The 18,526-nt window shown below is 51.3% G+C and overlaps 2 protein-coding genes across 6 annotated transcripts in view; one reads left to right on the top strand and one right to left on the bottom strand.

Annotated features, from left to right (window-relative positions):
- Positions 1–8,343, top strand: part of ERN2 (endoplasmic reticulum to nucleus signaling 2) — a 15,115-nt gene extending 6,772 nt beyond the window's left edge. For 3 of the 4 annotated variants that reach the window (XM_059155434.1, XM_059155432.1, XM_059155433.1), the window contains 14 exons: positions 260–338; positions 423–570; positions 682–803; positions 1,873–2,028; positions 2,293–2,458; positions 4,594–4,678; positions 4,824–5,013; positions 5,090–5,189; positions 5,282–5,484; positions 6,645–6,792; positions 6,891–7,018; positions 7,590–7,713; positions 7,795–7,862; positions 7,945–8,343. In XM_059155434.1, coding sequence (XP_059011417.1) covers positions 260–338; positions 423–570; positions 682–803; positions 1,873–2,028; positions 2,293–2,458; positions 4,594–4,678; positions 4,824–5,013; positions 5,090–5,189; positions 5,282–5,484; positions 6,645–6,792; positions 6,891–7,018; positions 7,590–7,713; positions 7,795–7,862; positions 7,945–8,151 — 1,924 coding nt within the window. In that variant the 3' untranslated portion in view covers positions 8,152–8,343. Of the gene's footprint in view, positions 1–259; positions 339–422; positions 571–681; positions 804–1,872; positions 2,029–2,292; positions 2,459–4,593; positions 4,679–4,823; positions 5,014–5,089; positions 5,190–5,281; positions 5,485–6,644; positions 6,793–6,890; positions 7,019–7,589; positions 7,714–7,794; positions 7,863–7,944 lie in introns of those variants that run through there. The other variant, XR_009349433.1, reaches the window with a different exon arrangement.
- Positions 8,300–18,526, bottom strand: PLK1 (polo like kinase 1). 2 transcript variants are annotated; one of them, XM_059155438.1, is made up of 10 exons: positions 17,993–18,508; positions 17,148–17,316; positions 16,282–16,426; positions 15,326–15,419; positions 13,764–13,983; positions 10,860–11,015; positions 9,674–9,751; positions 9,329–9,483; positions 9,035–9,217; positions 8,300–8,807 (listed from the first exon to the last, which is right to left on the bottom strand). In XM_059155438.1, exons 1-10 carry the CDS (start codon positions 18,398–18,400, stop codon positions 8,601–8,603), a joined length of 1,815 nt encoding a protein of 604 aa, XP_059011421.1. In that variant the 5' UTR covers positions 18,401–18,508; the 3' UTR covers positions 8,300–8,600. The 2 variants fall into 2 exon arrangements, with proteins under 2 accessions (XP_059011421.1, XP_059011420.1); XM_059155437.1 differs by having other exon boundaries at positions 9,035–9,483; positions 17,993–18,526.

Raw genomic sequence — 18,526 nt, 5'->3', positions numbered from 1 at the left:
TCAACTCTATCATAATTGGTGGAATATTTGGCCTAGGGTGTGTCAAATGAGGTCCTCTTGTGCCCCAGCAGGCTAGCTGAGCCCTTCTCAAGTCACTGCTTATGATATATTTGCTATTGTCTCATTCTCCAAAGCAAGTCACATGGGTAAGCCCAGAGTCAGTGTCGGAGAGTACAACACAAAGACACAGGTACAGTGGGAACTGAAACTACCCACCACCATCACTCATCCTTCTCCCCTTTCTCTTCCCCCTCACTAGGATGACACTGTACGTGGGGAAGGATGAAACTGGCTTCTATGTTTCTAAAGCACTGGTTCATACAGGGGTGGCCCTAGTGGTAAGAAGGGGTCTCTGAGGGGGCTGGAAAGAGGGGATGGGGTAGGAGAGGAGCTCCTTCATGACTCTCTATCTTCTGCCACAGCCTCGTGGACTGACCCTGGCCCCCATGGATGGCCCCACCACAGAAGAAGTGACACTCCAAGTCTCAGGAGAGCGGAAGGGCTCACCTAGCACTGCTGTCAGATATCCCTCAGGCAGTATAGCCCTTCCTAGCCAGTGGCTGCTCATCGGTGAGATTCTCCTGGCTCAAATTTTGAGTAGATGAAGGGCCTATGAGCCCTGCTTCTGAGCTGGAAGGCTGATGTCACCTTCAGCCAGCTGACCTTTGCTCTGCCCCTTAGGATACCATGAGCCACCCCCAGTCCTGCATACCACCATGCTGAGGGTGCATCCCACCCCACAGAGTGGGACTGCTGAGAACAGACTCTCAGAAGACACACAGGCCCCCACCCTCTTCCTGGAGGTCAGTGCTGGAAGGGCAGAGGACATGGTGGGGCTGGGGGGCTTGGCAGGTTGGGAGGGCAGCTATTGGACCTTTCCCTCAGGCTTCTAGGAGTACATCTGGGCGTGGGTCAACTGATAACACACAATCTCCTGGAAGAAAAACATACATATATGTTGTTATTGCCAGAAACCTATTAGAAGTATCAAAGGATGGGCGCCTGGGTGGCTCAGTGGGTTAAGCCGCTGCCTTCGGCTCAGGTCATGATCTCAGGGTCCTGGGATCGAGTCCCGCATCGGGCTCTCTGCTCGGCAGGGAGTCTGCTTCCTCCTCTCTCTCTCTCTGCCTGCCTCTCTGCCTACTTGTGATCTCTCTCTGTCAAATAAATAAATAAAAAAATCTTTAAAAAAAAAAAAAAAGAAGTATCAAAGGATATTGGTTATCTAAATTGTGAAATAAGGATCACAGTTGTAATTTTTCAGTGTATAAATTACAGAATATTTCTCAAGGAAATGTAAACAGAAAAACTACAAGACCATGCTCTACTGGGAGAGGGTTGGGCAAGAATCACTAGTGGTTCAGGGTTAGAACAGCCATGACCTGCTCCCTCTCCCTCTGCCCCTACCCCCACCCCACTCTCTTTCACTCTCAAATAAACAAATACATCTTTAAAAAAAAAAAAAAGAGAAGAAGGATGGAAGGAAAAACAACAACAACAACAACAAAAACAAACAAACAAACAAACTTTTTGAAAAACCCTAGCCATGAGGTGGAGCAGTAATTCTCAAATCTGGTTGCTTGTTAGAGTAACTGGGAAGCCCACTCAGTCCCCACTGAACTGGAGATGGATATCTGAATTTTTTGGTGATTTCCCAAGAGTATCTGTGTTTTTTAGTGATGCCAAAGCTTCCTACCCCCAGTCGCCCCAGATGCTGGTCACCAGCTAGTTTTGGAAGACCACGCTCCTGGGATACCATGATGCTTCAGCACCATGGAGAGCACCCAGACTCCTGCCCAGCATCATACTGGGTGATGGAGAAGGCTTAGGGTTTCCATAGTGTGCTAAGAGTGAAAGCTCCTTTGTCCTCAGCTCCTGAGCCTGAGCCGTGAGAAACCTTGGAACCTGGAGATACATCCTGAAGAGAAAACCCCAGACTTGTATCCAGGGCTGGGACCCCAAGACCTGTTGGCAGCTAGCCTCACTGCTGTCCTCCTGGGAGGATGGATTATTTTCCTAATGAGGCAGGTAGGTCTATCACCCCTGACCTCAAATCCGTCTTAAGGTTTTCCTTGGGGGAACCCTGCCCCTCCTCTCCAAGACCACTCAGTAGCAATCTCTCTTACCCAGCTCGGATTCTATCCCCTGTCTTTCTCCCAGCAGCTCCCTGGGCCTCTGCTACTATGTTCTGTATGTTCTTGGTCTGGTGCCAGGCTGTCTCAGGCACGACTGCTGGCCACCACCACAGCAGGACCTGACCACGGCTGAGTCCTCTTGTGCCCTGTATTTCAGCAGCAACAGCTGGTGGAGAAGGAGCAGCAGACCCTCTTGGCACCAGCAGACCATCCTCACATCTCACAGAATGCTCAGCCCCCACCATCAGGGGCCACCCCCCAGGGCCAGAAGAAGAGCCTTCCAAGCCCCTCAGAGCAAGCCCAGGCAGTCGAAGAACCAGAAGGTGAGCTTAAGTGAACAGGAAAGGGCAGAGTCAGGCACAGAGAAAAGATGGGGCAGATTTAGCTTCAAAGTTGTTTATTAGAAGTCACTATAGTACAGTGCTTAAGCCTGAGTAATAAGAGAGGATTTACAGCCTCTTAGAAGTTACAGCCTCCTAGAGTTAAGCACTCTAGAAATGTCTGCCATCATTCTTTGTTACCTTCAAGGACTCTCCAGCACAGACAGAACTGGGTATAGATCTAACTCCACTAGCTGTTCACTTTGACAGGTTGCCTTCCTCCTCTGAGCTTTGATTTTCTCATCTGTCAAATGGGAGTAACAACACCCACCTCACTGTATCACCTCATTATGAGAAGTTACCGGTATCATTATTATTAAATCAGTCTTAGGTGACGGTAATAATATTTGTGTTAGTTTAACATCATAGTTGGTGATGGTACCAGTAAATTACCTAAGTCTAATTTTTTTCCTTTGTTTCTCTCTTTAGGACTTTTTACTTTTAAACATTTCTCTTTTGTCAATTAGACCTTATAAATTAACTAGCCCTTTCAAGCTCCCCCTAGTATCTGAGGATGGCCCCAGGGGGCCTTTTCCATGCTCTTTTTGGTCAGCCAGGCTATTTCTCCTACTTCTTTGGCTCTGGGCTGGACTGGCCTTCAGTCCTTTGCATGAGCTGCTGCTGGCACCTCCTGGTCTCTGCTCAAACCACTGCCTCATGCTGTTGTCCCCTTAACTCAGGCTGAAGTCCGCCCCACTCTTGGCCTGATGCTTCAGTGCTGCTCCCCACATCCACTCTATTTACCCTGCCGCTGCATAGACAGAGCAGCTCCCCTTCCTGAGGGGCTGGCTCTTCTCGCAGGTACCCACCGTACCTGCAAAGGTGCCTGAGCCCCAAGGGGTTGCAGCTCTTGTCATTTTACTGGCCCTGGGGGGGGGGGGGTTCCCTTAATACTCACACCCTGCACCCTGAAACACTCGTCTCCTGGTCTTCAGACTCGAGTTGGATCTTTCCCCAGACAGGCCACACTCCATCTTTTCCCAAAATGGCTCTCGTCTAAGCACCCTATTGTTCTTCTTGAGATTGTGCTCCATTCGCCCCTCACCACCAGAGTCCGTCAGAGCCCAGCAGCTCCGTCCCTGCCTTCTGAGCTTCCCATCTGTGTCTCCAGGCCCTGAGTGCAGCCACTCCTGAGGGTTCCGGGTACACAGATCTACGTTACTGCCTGTATCTTGAGGGATGAGAGTGAAGTTTTCCTAAAATAATCCAGAGCAATGCTAAGGAACAGCTCGGTACTTTTCTCACTGATCTTGGTGCAGATTCTCATTTGCTTTTCCTAGAGCTAGATGCAGAAACAGAAGTGGGCAGCCTTTCCAGAGTAGAGTGTTCTCGGGGCTACCACACTGTACAACTCTTGGGGCACAATGTATGTTTATCTGTATGCATGATGTCCCTTGGAGCTGAGCAGGGCACAGCCTGGCCAGACATGCATGGGTCGTTGTGAGGGGTGTCTCACAAGCTACCCAAAGGGAAGAGCAATAACTGTCCAAGCCTATAGACCTCTGCCTGCCTGCACCAACCCCATCCTTCTTATTAGGAAACCAAGGCATTCTGGGGGCTCCCTGGTCCCCTAGAACAAACTCTGGGACAGCTTTGCGTCCAAATGCCCATTGCTGCTCTGTCCTATCCTGGGGGGTCAGTCTTTCCTGGAACTGCACTCACCCTCACCATACTGACAGTTGCCAAGCCCACCTTCCTATCTGAAGCCAATTCCTCAATGAAAAGGGTTTGTTATTAACTGGCGGAGGTGGAGAGAGTGGCAGAGGAATTAAAGAAAGAAATATGGGCAGAAAATGCCAGAAGAAGGAGAAGGATAAGGAAGATAATATAGCAGCCATCGTGCACACAGATGAGAGCAGCGTAATCTATCGTCACGCTGTGTGGGATCATCAACACGAGTCCCACTTTACAAATGAGAAAGCCGAGGGCACAGAGGTTAAGTCACTTCCCAAACACACACAAGGAAGCGGCAGCCCCAGGCTGGGCATGAAGGGTGGGAGACCAGAGAAAGGTGGAGGCGGTGGTGGGTCTGGACTGAGCAGCTGCTCCCTGAGACTGTGCCTCTCCTCTCCCCTCAGCTGAGCAGCTTACCGTGGTGGGCAAGATTTCCTTCAACCCCAAAGACGTACTGGGCCGTGGGGCAGGTGGGACGTTCGTTTTCCGGTGAGTAGGTAACCAGAAGCTGGGCTGGACATGTGACTCTCACAGCACTTTGGGGGTCCTTCGGCGGGGCCAGTCTTTCAAAGGCTCCCAGAGACGGGTACAGAAAGGAGCCTTTTCCTTCGACTTCCTTCTCTGAACTCCCCAGGGGCCAGCTGGAGGGGCGGGCAGTGGCTGTGAAGCGGCTGCTCCGGGAATGCTTTGGCCTGGTCCGGAGGGAGGTCCAGCTGCTGCAGGAATCGGACAGGCACCCCAATGTGCTCCGCTACTTTTGTACCGAGCGGGGACCCCAGTTCCACTACATTGCCCTAGAACTCTGCCAGGCCTCCTTGCAGGAGGTAAGCCAGAGCTCGGGGATGGTGGGGTGGTAGCGGGGGTCCCAGGTTGCACAGTGGTGCTCTGTCCCCTCTTCAGTACGTGGAAAAACCAGAGCTGGAGCGCTGGGGCCTGACGCCCTTGATGGCGCTGCAGCAGCTGATGTCCGGCCTGGCACACCTGCATTCCCTACACATAGGTAGGCCCTGCCCCTGCCTCTGCTTCCACCCTGCCCTCCAGCCCTAGCCCTGCTTTTCCCCACAGCCCTGCTCAGCTCTGCTTTGCTCTTAGTGCACCGGGACCTGAAGCCGGCCAACGTCCTCATCGCTGGGCCTGACGGCCCTGATGGCACAGGCAGGGTGGTGCTCTCAGATTTCGGCCTCTGCAAGAAGCTGCCTGCTGGCCGTTATAGCTTCAGCCTCCGCTCGGGCATCCCCGGCACGGAAGGCTGGATGGCCCCCGAGCTCCTACAGCTCCTGCCCTCTGACAGTCCTGTGAGTCCTTCCCTAGCCCCATGCCTCTCCTGCTGTGGTCAAGCCTATTTCTTCATCTGTAAAGTGGCGTAGTTCATCCCTTCTTACCTAGAGCAGTGGCTCTTATCCAGGGACTATTTCACTGTCCAGGGGGCATTGGGCACTGTCTAGAGACACTCTTAGTTGTCACACCTGGCAGGGGAACCAGTCATCTGGTGGGTAGCGGCCTGGGATGCTGCTAGACATCCTACAATGCACAGGACAGTGCCCCATATTTTGTTGTAGGGAGGTGCAGTGTTGGAGCATCCGGCCCCAAATGTCAATAGTACGAGGGTTAAGGAATCCTGAGCTAGAAAAGGGTTTTCAGTCTGCATAGTGCTGCAGAATCATTGGCAACCTTAAGAGAGTTAGAAGCCCAGGCCCCACATCCAGTGATTCTGACCAGACTAGCCTGGAGCAAGTAATTCTAATAGGTAGCCAGGGGAAACCACTGGTGTCCAGGGTTTGGGGAGCACCAGAGGAACAAATATAGTTGAAGCCCAGAGAAGTGTCTGACCCCCAGAAGCCCCAGGATTATGGATTTCTGAGTTGTCAGTGTGTGGGTGGAAGATGAAATCGTGCACACAGATGAGAGCGCAGGAAAGGTCAGTCGCTTGGCAAAGCCACGTCTAAATCATGAGAAAGCAGGAAGTGGCCACCCGGAGACCCAAGGACTAAAGGATCTGATGTTATGAACTTGTACAGATTTTAATTAGTGGCCAGTATTTTAACTTTTGGGAAATTCCACATAACAATCTTGATTTTGGATCCTTTGGAAAAATCACAGCTCTGCATATGGGAGAGTCCCCTGGAGACCATAAGGTCTCACTGCCGCTTCATTCCCTCACACCCGGTCAGCCTCACTTGCTTCTGTTACCTGCTATGTAGGCCTGGAGGAATGCAGCTTGCACACGTGCACTAGCAGCTCAGGAGGGCAAAGATTTTGGACGAAAACCGTGGGCCCTTTCCAGTGGTGTAGAAGGCGGGAGGTCTCAGGTCGAGGAGATGGTGCTCAGGAAGCATCCTTGAGTTCTAGTCTGAACCAAAGCCTTGGCTAACATAACAGTTTGTGGGAGAATTGAATCTGGCAGGCTTCCCGGAAGCAGAAACTGCCTCCTCATGTTGGTCTCTCTGGCCCCCAGACAAGCGCAGTGGACATCTTCTCTGCAGGCTGTGTGTTCTACTACGTGCTTTCTGGTGGCAGCCACCCTTTTGGAGAGAGTCTTTATCGCCAGGCCAACATCCTTGCAGGGACTCCCAGCCTGACTCACCTGGAGGAAGAGGCACATGGTGAGGGGGGATGGGGCCTGGCAGGGAATGGAGGAAGCAGGGCATGGGGCTGGGCGGGCCTGAAGCCATCCCCCCCGACTCTCCATTTGCCCCTACAGACAAGGTGGTTGCCAGGAACCTGGTGGAGGCCATGCTGAGCCCCCTGCCCCAGGCCCGCCCCTTGGCTCACCAGGTGCTAGCCCACCCCTTCTTCTGGAGCAGAGCCAAGCAGCTCCAGTTCTTCCAGGTCAGAGGGAAGTCTTGGGGATGGCCCCAAGTTTGGGTACTGAGTGATAAAGAGAAATCCAGAGTGGCTGGGAAAAGAGACTTGTCTGCCTGTTCCAGAAAGCCCAGCTCCTTCTATGAACCAAACTTGGGCCTAGGCACCTATACGATGCCATGCCGGCCCTCCACGGTCTGCTCACAACCAGACTTCCCAGCCCCAGGCTCCACCCCACACCCCTACCTACTCCCAACCCCCCATAACACATGCACCATGCCATTCAACCCTAGTTGTCACCCATGCTACAATGGTACCCAGATAGCCCATCCCACTTGTGTGACCTTGAGCAAGGGACTTGGTGCCTCTGAGCCTGCTTGCTCATCTGTAAAATGAGGACAAGAGTACCTACCTCACTGGTTGATGAAGACCTAGCAGGTAACATGGAGACAAGGCACTGGGAAGCTGTACTCGAGGGGCAACAATCCTTTCCTAAATCAAGAAGCTTTTGCCGTTTTGCTCCCCCAAGCCATAGTACACTCCTGGGCCTTGGCCTCTGAAACTGGTCATAAGGCTCAAGAGCTCTGTTGGATCCTAGGACGTCAGCGACTGGCTGGAGAAGGAGTCTGAGCGAGGGCCCCTGGTGGCAGCGCTGGAGGCGGGGGGCTCCGCGGTGGTCCGGGGCGACTGGCACAAGCACATCTCTGTGCCGCTCCAGACAGGTAGAGGCCGGCCTTGGGCTGGGGCTGCCAGAGGGAGGGGAATCCAGTGGGGGCAGCCTTGCCAGAGTTTCCTGCCCACAGATCTGAGACGGTTCCGGACATATAAGGGGACGTCAGTGCGAGACCTGCTCCGTGCTCTGAGGAACAAGGTGTGCTCTAGGGTCTGCGTGGGGCCTGGGTCACAGGGCATCCTGGTCATGGCTAAGCAGGGCCCTCTCGCCATTCCTCCAGAAGCACCACTACAGGGAGCTCCCGGCGGAGGTCCGGCAGGCACTCGGCCATGTCCCCGACAGCTTCGTCCAGTACTTCACGGCCCGCTTCCCACGGCTGCTGCTCCACACGTACGGTGCCATGAGGAGCTGTGCCTCCGAGAGCCTCTTCCTGCCCTACTACCCACCGGCCTCAAGCGCCGGGAAGTCATGCCCAGCCGGGAGGTGAGGCCGCCAGACCAGGAGTGGGGTCCATGGCTGAGGCCAGCCTTGGTGGCAAAAAAAACCTGGTAGAGTCTTGGCAGCCCAGGGCTTCTGGAGCAAAGTCGTGTCCAGAGCCCAGAAACCAGGCACTCTCAGGGATTACAGAAGAAATAGAAGATTCACATGTGTTTAATATATATAAAGCAAGGAAAGGACAGTCCCAGATTCAAGAGCAGTATTCTGTACAATGCATATGGTGGGGCTGAGGGGCAAGGGGAAGAGGCCATAGAACCCACACCCGAACATGTACAAAAATAACTTACACGACGACCCCCACCAGCAAGGATGATGGAGCTCTCCCCAGCCCCCAGGGCTGGGGGGCATATTCTAGAAAACGGCACGAGGGGAGCTAACCAGTGCAAGCCAAGGTGCTGTGGGGGTGAGAAGGGGTGCCAGTCTGGAGGGGAGGAAGTCCTACGAGGAGGCCTTGAGACGGTTGGCGGCCGAGCGGGAGCTCAGCAGCTTGTCCACCATGGTGCGGGCATAGCGGAGCCGGCTGGCCAGCTCCTTGGAGCAGCCATATTCCTCCAGCAGGCTCAGGCGGTATGTGCGGAAGTCCCGCCTCTCGTCGATGTAGGTCACTGCTGCCATCAGTGGGCACAGGATGAGTTTGGTATGGTCCTAGGAGGGGAGACAGAGTTACCAGTGGCCTGAAGGCCCCAGCTGCTAGTACAGGCCAGGGAGTAGAGGGGAGACATTCCCACTGATGAGGGGTTCCTGCCCCCACTCCTGCTCTTCCTATTGCCTGATGCCAAGCACAGGTCCCACACCTCCCACTTCCCACCCTACTCTGGGGGCCTGTGGACAGGTACAGGTACCTCACCCCGACCCTCCCCACCCCGCTTCACCTGGAAGAAGTTGATCTGCACACAGCCATTGCTGAGGTGCAGGATGATGGCACTGCGGGTGCGAAACCAGGTGCGCAGGTAGGGTAGCCGGGCGAGCTCATCGCCTTCCCGGGGCGTGATGTTGGCCCCCGCCTTCAGCAAGTGTTCACTCATGTAGTTCCGGAAATACTTCAGGAGGGTGATCTGGTTGGAAAAGGAGGGAGGGAGGCCAGAGTTAGAGCCTAACCGCCCTGCACGTGCCTCCCTCTCGGCCGCCCCAGACCACGCGGCCACCAGCCACCGGCTGGCGCTCACCTTCTTCATCAGGGAGTTGGGATGTGAGCTCACGGTGAGGTAGGACTCAGTGCCATCGCGCTCTATGTACTGCAGGCTGTCACCGTCATTGTAGAGGATCAGGCGTGTCGAGTCATTGAAGAGCACCCCCACGCTGTTGTCACATAGCTGGTACCCTGGTGGGTGGAGGGAGACCTCAGGAAGGGGGAGAAGGGAGCGGGGCGGGGCACTAGTGAGAGGCCTAGGATGGAGACAGGAGACTGCTGACAGCAGAGGATCAAGGAGCCAAAAAAGGCAAGAACCTAGAACAGCTCAAAGGGGCACCTGGCTATACCCGAGCCACCGCCCATTCTGGAAGCAACCTACCGAGGCCGTACTTGTCCGAATAGTCCACCCACTTGCTGACCCAGAAGATGGGGATGCAGGCAGGATCCTCAGCCTCCTCTGTGACAGAAACAGACAGATGGTTGGTCAGCACCCACATCTTCCCCTCCATCTCACTTATGTGGCCCATGCCAGGGAAGACTGCTGGGCATCCCACCCAGGCTCTTTCAAGAGTCCTAGGGCCCCAGAGAAGAGCCAAGCAGGGCCTGTGCCACCACCAAGCCCTGGCAATCAGCAGGACAGAAAAGTTCCAGTTTCATTCATTCATTCATTCCGTCCATCCATGCATCAAAGGCCTACCCTGTGCCAGGCACTGTCACAGGTGCAGTGAGCAATGGCATAAAACCCAGCTTTCAAGGAACTTACATTCTTGTTATAGGGACAGAGGCTGATCAACAAAAATATGGACAAAATAAGTTATTTCTATCATGACGAGAGTCAGTGGCTAATGGATTATCTAATTATTTGGTTCTGAGTTATTAAGAAATTATCGGAATATATACAATTCCAAATACATCCAAATGTTATGTTCAGGGAGCCTGCGTGTCTGTTCGTTATGTGTCTGACTTCGGCTCAGGTCATGATCTCAGGTTCACGGGGTCAAGCCCTGTGTAGGGCTCTCCCTCTCCCCCTGCTTGTGCTCTCTCAAATAAATAAAATCTTTTTAAAAAAACTGTTGTGTTTAGTGCATGTGATAATCCCTTATTTAAATACAAGGGAGTAAGAAGTGCTCAGAGTTGGGGGCCAGGGAAATGCTCATGGAGGGGACACTGGCGCAGACATCTGAAGGAGGCAAGTATGAGCCTTGCATATATGTGGAGGGAGTACATTCCAGAAGAAGGGAACAGTATGAGCAAGAGCCCTGAGTCTCTTGAAGACTAAGCAGAAATCCCCCGGACAGCTGAAGGAGCATGTACAGATGTATAAGATACCACATGGAGGTGCTGGAAGATGGGGCACTTGCAGAGGTAGAACACATGAATCAGAAAAAGATAGGCAGGGCCTCAAGTGTCAGGCTAACCCATTTGGATTTTAATCTATAGAAAAGCGGGGAACTAACAGTATTATGACGGGGCCTGGACAAGCCCCAGACACTCTGCGGCGGCGACTTCCCCGCCCTCTCCAGGTGCACAGGCAACCCCATCCCCAGGCCCCTACCATGCCCTACCTTGCCTCACCAGCCCCCGCTCTGAGGGCTTGGATGCATTGACGCTGTGTAGCTGCTGTAGCATATCGCCCAGGTGGCAGTCAACCACCTCATTGGTCTCCCGGACTCCTGGCTCCTCTTTTTCCCGGGGCCGCTCAGGCATGGGGTTCTCCGTGCCTGTGAAGAAGACGATGCATAGTCATTAGCTGGGCACAAAGGCAGCAGGTGGGAGGGTAAAGGGACCCTCTGCCATAGCAGGTACTCTCTCCAGAGAAAAATTATTATTAGCTGCCATTGCTTTGGGTCAACTGAGTCAGTGCTGGGTTACAGAGCAGCGGCTGCCACACTCATGTGACAGGAGCCTGGTACTCATACCTCTAGGGCCAAGTCAAGCCCTTAAGGAAGGTTTCATGGTCACACACACCAAAGAGCTTCAGATGCTCTGGCCTCTGCCCCCATACTGGGCCCTCCAGGATACCACCAGTCATTCTGGGAGACGGTGTGAAGGCATCACCAGCTTGGAGCTGCCCAGCCAAAAATTAAAACCCAGGAAAACAGGAGGGCTTGGTTAATCGTATACAGCTCATCAACAAAATGGATTAAGCAGGCATTTGTTGAAAACATGAGAGTTGTTCTTCCACCCCCAAGTTTTATACAAACGCCCAAAGAGTCTGAAAAGATACACTTTCAGGTTTTTTTATTGGTTATATTTCAGTTAGAAAAGCCCAGATTTTTTATTGTCTTTATACTCTAATGTTTCTTTCTCCACCAACACGTTAGTTCTCTTTGTAGAATACGGAATTTGTCTTATAATATTTTTAAGATCGGAGTTTTCAATTTAGAAATACTATGCTGTGGTAAGAACTGAATTGTGAAATAATAATATATTTGGGACTTGCTTTAAAAACCCTAGCAAAGGAGGGCGCCTATATGGCTATCAGCTAAGCATCTGCCTTTGGCTCTGGTGTTGATCTCAGGGTCCTGGGATGGAGCCCTACATCGGGCTCTCTGCTCAGCAGGGGAGTCTGCCTCCCCGCTTCTCTCTGCCTACTTGTGATCTCTGTTGGCCAAATAAATGAATAAATAAATAAATATTTTTAAAAATAAAATAACAATATTTTATACATTATAGGCCAAAGAATAAATCCATGAGTACATGTTGATACAAGTAACGGAATAAATACTTGAGAGAGAAGCGACAGCTCTTTCTTAGAGAATTCCGATAAATTAACTTAGAAGGAGTGGGGAAGACAGAGGAATCTCCACTAGAATAACACATTAGCAACTGCCTTAGTGAGATCTAAAGGGATCCACCGAGATCCACCAAGGATACAAGAGTTTGAGGAGAAACAAGATTGTCTCAAAATAGGGGTGCCTGGGTGGCTCAGTGGGTTAAGCCGCTGCCTTCGGCTCAGATCATGATCTCAGGTTCCTGGGATCGAGTCCCGCATCGGGCTCTCTGCTTAGCAGGGAGCCTGCTTCCTCCTCTCTCTCTCTTTGCCTGCCTCTCTGCCTACTTGTGATCTCTATCAAAAAAAAAAAAAAAAGATTGTCTCAAAATAGCACAAGCAAGGTATTTGATTAGTTACAAAGAGAAAAATTGGAACTCTGAATCAGACCCCACTTTAACCAACAGCTCAAGATTAATATTACCAATAAAAAGAAATGGCAAAAATAAAGAAAAAAGGAATCCTTAACGGTTTAATTACAAAAAAACCCAAAAAACAAAAAACCCAAAAAACCAAAAACCGAAACAGTATTATATTACAACAGAAACAAATGAATTTATATGTTAAATTGGTGCTATATACACACAGAGGAAAAAAAGTATTTCAAATAACCTTTTTAAAAGCACTAAATACCCTTAGTGAAATATTCTAAAGACAAATGGACTTGAACAAGTTAAAACATCACTTGAAAAGAAAAATAGTGGGGCGCCTGGGTGGCTCAGTGGCTTAAGCCGCTGCCTTCGGCTCAGGTCATGATCTCAGAGTCCTGGGATCGAGTCCCGCATCGGGCTCTCTGCTCAGCGGAGAGCCTGCTTCCCTCTCTCTCTCTGCCTGCCTCTCCATCTACTTGTGATTTCTCTCTGTCAAATAAATAAATAAAATCTTTAAAAAAAAAAAAAAAAAAAAAAAAAAGAAAAGAAAAATAGTAAGAGGAACTAGTTTACAGATGTTGAAAAATATATGCATATTAGTATAAGGAAACAAGATTGTCAGTTGAAATACAAGAATAAAATCAAAGAAATAAAAATCTTAATATTGTATTTGAACTGGACACTCATAAATTACAAAAAGTAGTAACTCCACAATAGACAAAACAAGACTGTACCAGTGTTAAGTTTCTTGAACTTGCTGTGTCATGTGCTACGATTATGTGAAAGAATCTTTGTTTTTAGAAAAAATACACTGAAGTATTAAGTGGTCAAGGGCAGGACATATACAACTTACTTTTAAGTGGTTAGGGAAAAAACTGGGTGTATATACACACAAATGCACATACACACTTATATAATTTATATATATATGCTAAAGAGAGAAAGGTAAAGTTTAGAAAAATATTAATTGGTGGAGAAAAGGGAGCTTTTGTCTATTCTTCCACCTTTACATAATCTGACTGTTGAATGTGGTGGGGGAGTCCACTGCATTGTGCCCTACATATATATTTGAAATTTTCCATATTTATTTTCAATGAGCCATCATTGTGTGATGTTAGGAATTTTTTAAATGCTAAGAGTTTGTCAGGTGTGGCATTCAGTCCACTTGCCTTTTTCTAGGGGACAGGTCTGATCCAGCCATGGTTAAAGTCTGTCTTTCCCCCCTAGGGCCCACCCAGGGGCGGGTCCTACACACGCCTGGGCTCTGGGGGCCACCTACCCACACAGCTAACGCCTAGGCTCTCTCTGGGGGCCTACTGTTTTACCTTTATTGAGGACTGTAAGAGGTTTCCGGCTGTTGGGGTCCAAACTGCTGGGAGCAATAGAAAACCGGGGTGCAATTGTGAGACAGGTGATGGGGAGTCGGGCAGGGATGTAGCCGGAAGTAAAGAACTCGTCATTGAGCAGCTCATGAATGGTGGGGCGGGCAGTAGGATCTGTCTGAAGCATCTTCTGGATGAGGGAGGCGGCCACAGGGTTGACATGCTAGAGCAGAGAGGGAGCGCCGTGAGTGGGACATAATGGGGAACCCGAGTGCAGTGCTGTCATAGGCACCGCAGCCCCTGGCTCACATACACCATGTTCAATGGCCATAAATCTGCCATGTTTCCCAAAATGGCTTTACTGAGTTGACAAATGTCAATCTAAGCTGTGAGAATGATCATTTCTCTTTTTTTGAGCCTCAAGAGTCATCGGATTTCCCTTGAATTTATTCCAGAGCAACTTAACTTGTTCACCACTAGGGTAGCACTTGAGAACATAGGTTGTGGGGTCTTAAAGACTTGATTAGCTCTCAGTACTCTCCCTAGTACTGCCCCTGACAGCAGCTATGGCAAGTAACCCGACGTGCTCAGGACTTTGTGTCTTCATCTGGAAAGTAAGGACATAGCAACAAGCCTAGAGTCCTACTAGGATTCGATGGTGGATAACCCAGCACAGGTCAAAGGCATAGTAACAGCACTAGCTTACACTTACTATGTGCCAGGATAGTGTTCCAAGCTGTCATGTGTATTAACTTGCTTACCCTTCACAAAAACACCTAAAGGGGCAGAGGTCTCTATTGCCATCTCTTTTTTGCAGAGAAAGAAATGGAGCACAGAGGGGTTAAATGCCTTTCTAAGAATATGTATGTAAAAAGTGGTGAAGTCAGCACCCACTCCAAACCCTCGAGGGTCTGTCCATCTGAGAGTTAAATGACTCTTTGTGAGAGATTTTTGTCTGTCCTTATGCAGACGGGGCCCTTGACTTCATAGGATTCAATGCTACCAAACTGGAAAGCAGCCACGTGTCAGGTTTCTGCACAAACAGGCTATTCCTTTCAATGCACTGACGCCGGTGGTTGTGAAAATGCACATCACTTTGGATTTGGGGTGGTTCAGGATTCTCTAAGTGCTTACTGTATACAAGGTACCCTGTGAGTCACTCCCTTTTATAAATGGAAACTAGAGTTCAAAAGATTCAGGCCACTCGCCCAGTTATCTGGCTACTACGTGGCAGAGCCCAGTTAAATCAAGGTCCATTCCCTGAGGTTAAGCAGCACTTCTGTGTCTGCCTCCCGTTCCCTCCCCATTTTTTTTTCTCTTTCCACATCTTTTGGATTATCTACCCAACCTCTGAGAATCTATAAACTCTCTCCCCTTAGAAAAAATGCTTCTGTGCACACATGTCAAGCTCTGTATGTTTTAGTCAGAGCTCTGTGGCTATCCTAGGGGTAGGGGTGACCTAGCTCTGTCCCCGGGATATGGCTCGGCTCAATAAACAGCTTTTGAGGGGAAAACCCCCCAAAACAAAATATATTTAAACTTTTAAAAAAAAGTGTTTTAGTCACCTTGGGAATACTGTAGTCATTCTTCTTGATCCGGAGGTAGGTCTCTTTGAGGCAAGAGGTCTCAAAAGGTGGTTTGCCCACTAACAATGTATACCTGTAAGCACAAGGGGGCGGATTTGGCTCAAGGCTCCCAACCAAAACCTACCTGCCGGAGGAATCATCTCAGGGTGGGCATCTGGAAACTCTGACTTTGGGGTCCTTGATGGTAGTCATCAAGTCCACAGGAGCCAGGGCATGGGTGGGGCTGAGCCCTCAGAAGAAGACAGGTGACAGCAGGTGACAGCCAGTAGTGACTTTCCAGCTGGAGCCTGTAGGAATCCAGGGCCCCAGAGGCTGCAGGCCAGTATAAAACAGGTCCCAGTGTGCAGGCTACCTGCCCTTATAGAGACAGCCCCACCTGGATGGCTCTGCACTCAAGGCATGACCTTTTCATTTGAAAAACTCTACTGCAAAGATCTGGAAACCACTGCTACAACTCACTTTTAGTTCTCCAGTACCTCGACCAATAACAACAACAAAAGAGAACACTCAAAAAGGCCCAACCCTCTGCCCACCACCCACCTGCTTTAGGAGGCCTTGATCAAGACTTTATTGTGCATGGAAATCACCTAGGGATTTTGGTAAAATCCAGATTCTGAGCCAGTCAGTAGCCTGCGTCCTGAGATTCTGCATTTCTAACAAGTTTCTGGGCAATGCTGCTGCTCTGTGGACCACACTTTGAGCAGCAAGGGCCTAGAGCAGGTTTGTGGAGGTCCCCCCAGCCCCACAGCCCAGGCCACTGCAAGAATCCCACAGGATACACCAGTGACAAGAAAAGATATGGAAATCAGGCTTTGTTTTTGGGCAATCTGTTCTCTGGAGAAGCCTCTCCATAGGCAGAAAGGTCCGAAGGATAAAGTCAGTCAGGTAAGATGTCCAAAAGGGCCAGGTGGATCTGAACACAACTCCCAACTTACATGATACACCCAATGGACCACACGTCCACCTCGAAACTGTGCCCTTTCTTGCTCAGCACCTCAGGAGCTATGTAATTGGGAGTCCCGCACAAGGTCTTCTTGCGTTCCCCGTCATATTCCACTTTGGTTGCCAGTCCAAAATCCCCTGGGACAGAGGGAGGAAGAGGGGGTATTCAGTTGCTAGCCTGTCCTCTGCCAATGCAGAAAGCTGGTACAGGTGTGACTGTCAAGAACCAGGGTCATTTGATCCCTCCGGTTCCTACTCCTCATAGGCAGCAAAGCTTGTCCTGGATTCTTCCCACCATGCTGGCCCAGGGCAGTGCCCCTCCGTGGCCCTCCCCTTAGAAAGGAGGGCCACATTTCTAAAAGGGAACAGATGAAATGGCACTACTCAAATGCCCTCAAGGAATCAAGCAAGTAAAGGTCAGCACTGCTATTTGGCAAGTTTGTGAGTTAAGAGCAGGGAGAGTTGGGGGCTGTGGCAAATCTGAGGGAGCCTAAGGTGAACAGCAGCTTTTTAGCCCAGCAAAGAGTTGCGTGGGGGGATATAGTCTCAGAACTGCAGGGGCTTCCAGTTGTTTAAAGGGAGTTCCAAATCTTAATTTTTATAACAAGCATCCCAATTTATGTCAATGGAAACGAATTCAAATTCTTTTAAAAAGTACTGTGTATGAGCACTAAAAAAATGCATCTGCAGGATACAGGCTTGGGCTCGGTTTTAAATTTCTGTGCTAAAGAGAGGATTCTAGAGGCCATCAACAGCCCAGAATTCTTCCTCCCTCCTTTGTCTCCTTCCTATTTCCTCTCCCAGCCTCCTCATTTCGGCTTCTGGGGGTGTCAAGCACCCCTGCAGGCCCAGCACTCACCTATTTTCACCTCCAGATCCTCATTCAGGAAAAGGTTGCCCAGCTTGAGGTCCCGGTGAATAACCCGGTTTCGGTGCAGGTACTGGCAGCCAAGGACAATCTGCCGAAGGTAGTAGCGGGCTTCCGGCTCGGTCAGTGCTTTCCTCCGTTTGTGCAGCTCCAGGAGAGACTGAGCGGGGGAAGGAGAGGAGTAATGGGGAGCCGGTACCAAGGCACAGAGGGAAGGGCTTGTCATTAAAGCAGCCCAGGAGACCCCCCACCCTCCAGGAGAGCTAGGAGCTGTTTTCTCCCTAAGAATGGCCCCTACCGCTCATAGCACCCCTTCTCCCACTAGCTGCCTCCCAACCCTCCTACCTGGAGCACCTCTTTCGGCCGCGCTCCCCTCCCGGAAGCTCGGAGGCCACAGTATCTCTCTCTAAGCCTTTGTGCCGCAGGAGATCCCTCTCCAGCCGCCTCTCTTTCCGGAAGCTCCGAAGCCAGCTCCAACCACCCTCTCCCCGACCCAACCCTACCCCGGAAGCTCCCGACTCGCAGCACCCCTTCCCCGGGACTCCTCCCTTAGCAACTCCGGAAGCCCCTGCGTCTAGTACCAGGATTCTCCTCCTACTCGCGCCTCCCCCGCTCCGCTCAACACCTAGGGTCCAGGAGCCTCCTTCTCCACCAGCAACAGTTCTCAGGCACCACTTAACCGGAACCCCCTCCCCTAGCGTCTCCCAAGTGCCAAGCACCCTCTCCCCTCTGCTCAAGACCTTTACAACCCCTCGCTCGAGGTTCCCAGCACCTCTTCTCCAGCAGCTCCAAGCTCCCGGAGCCCCCAGCCCTGGCTCCGAGGCAGCGACACTCACCCTCCGGCGGCAGAGCTCCAACACCACGAATACGAAGTCATTGTCTTCGAAAAAGCCGTGGAAGCCTACGATGTGCTGGTGGGCGAGGCTGCGGTGAATGGATATCTCCATGGACATCTTCTCCTTCTGGTGCGGCTTGAGCAGCAGAGACTTAGGCACGATCTTGCCCGCGAACACCTCCTTAGTGTCAGCGTCCGAGATTTCGAAGCACTTAGCAAAGCCTCCCTTCCCCAGAAAGCGTCCCCGCAGGTAGCGCCGCCGGCTGCGCGGGTCCACTAGGACCTCCGGGATCTCTTTCGCCGGCGGAGCAGCAGCCGGGGCCCCGGGAGCTGCACCTCCGGGACCCCCGGCTTTCCCTGGGTCCGCTGGTGCCCGCGCCAGCTTCCCTGCAGTTGCCGCCGCACTCATGTTCCCGGAGTTGCTCCACGGACCTAGCAGGGTCTGGGTAGAGGCTTGGCACCGCTTCGCTCCTCCTCGAATTCAAACGCGGCGCCGGGAACGTTACAAGAGCCTGCGCGCCACTGATTGGCCGCG

The sequence above is a fragment of the Mustela lutreola genome, chromosome 17 (assembly GCF_030435805.1).
Source record: "Mustela lutreola isolate mMusLut2 chromosome 17, mMusLut2.pri, whole genome shotgun sequence".
NCBI classification, from domain to species: Eukaryota; Metazoa; Chordata; class Mammalia; order Carnivora; family Mustelidae; genus Mustela; species Mustela lutreola.
Note: the sequence above shows the minus strand (reverse complement) of the source record. Positions and strands in the feature narration are given on the sequence as shown.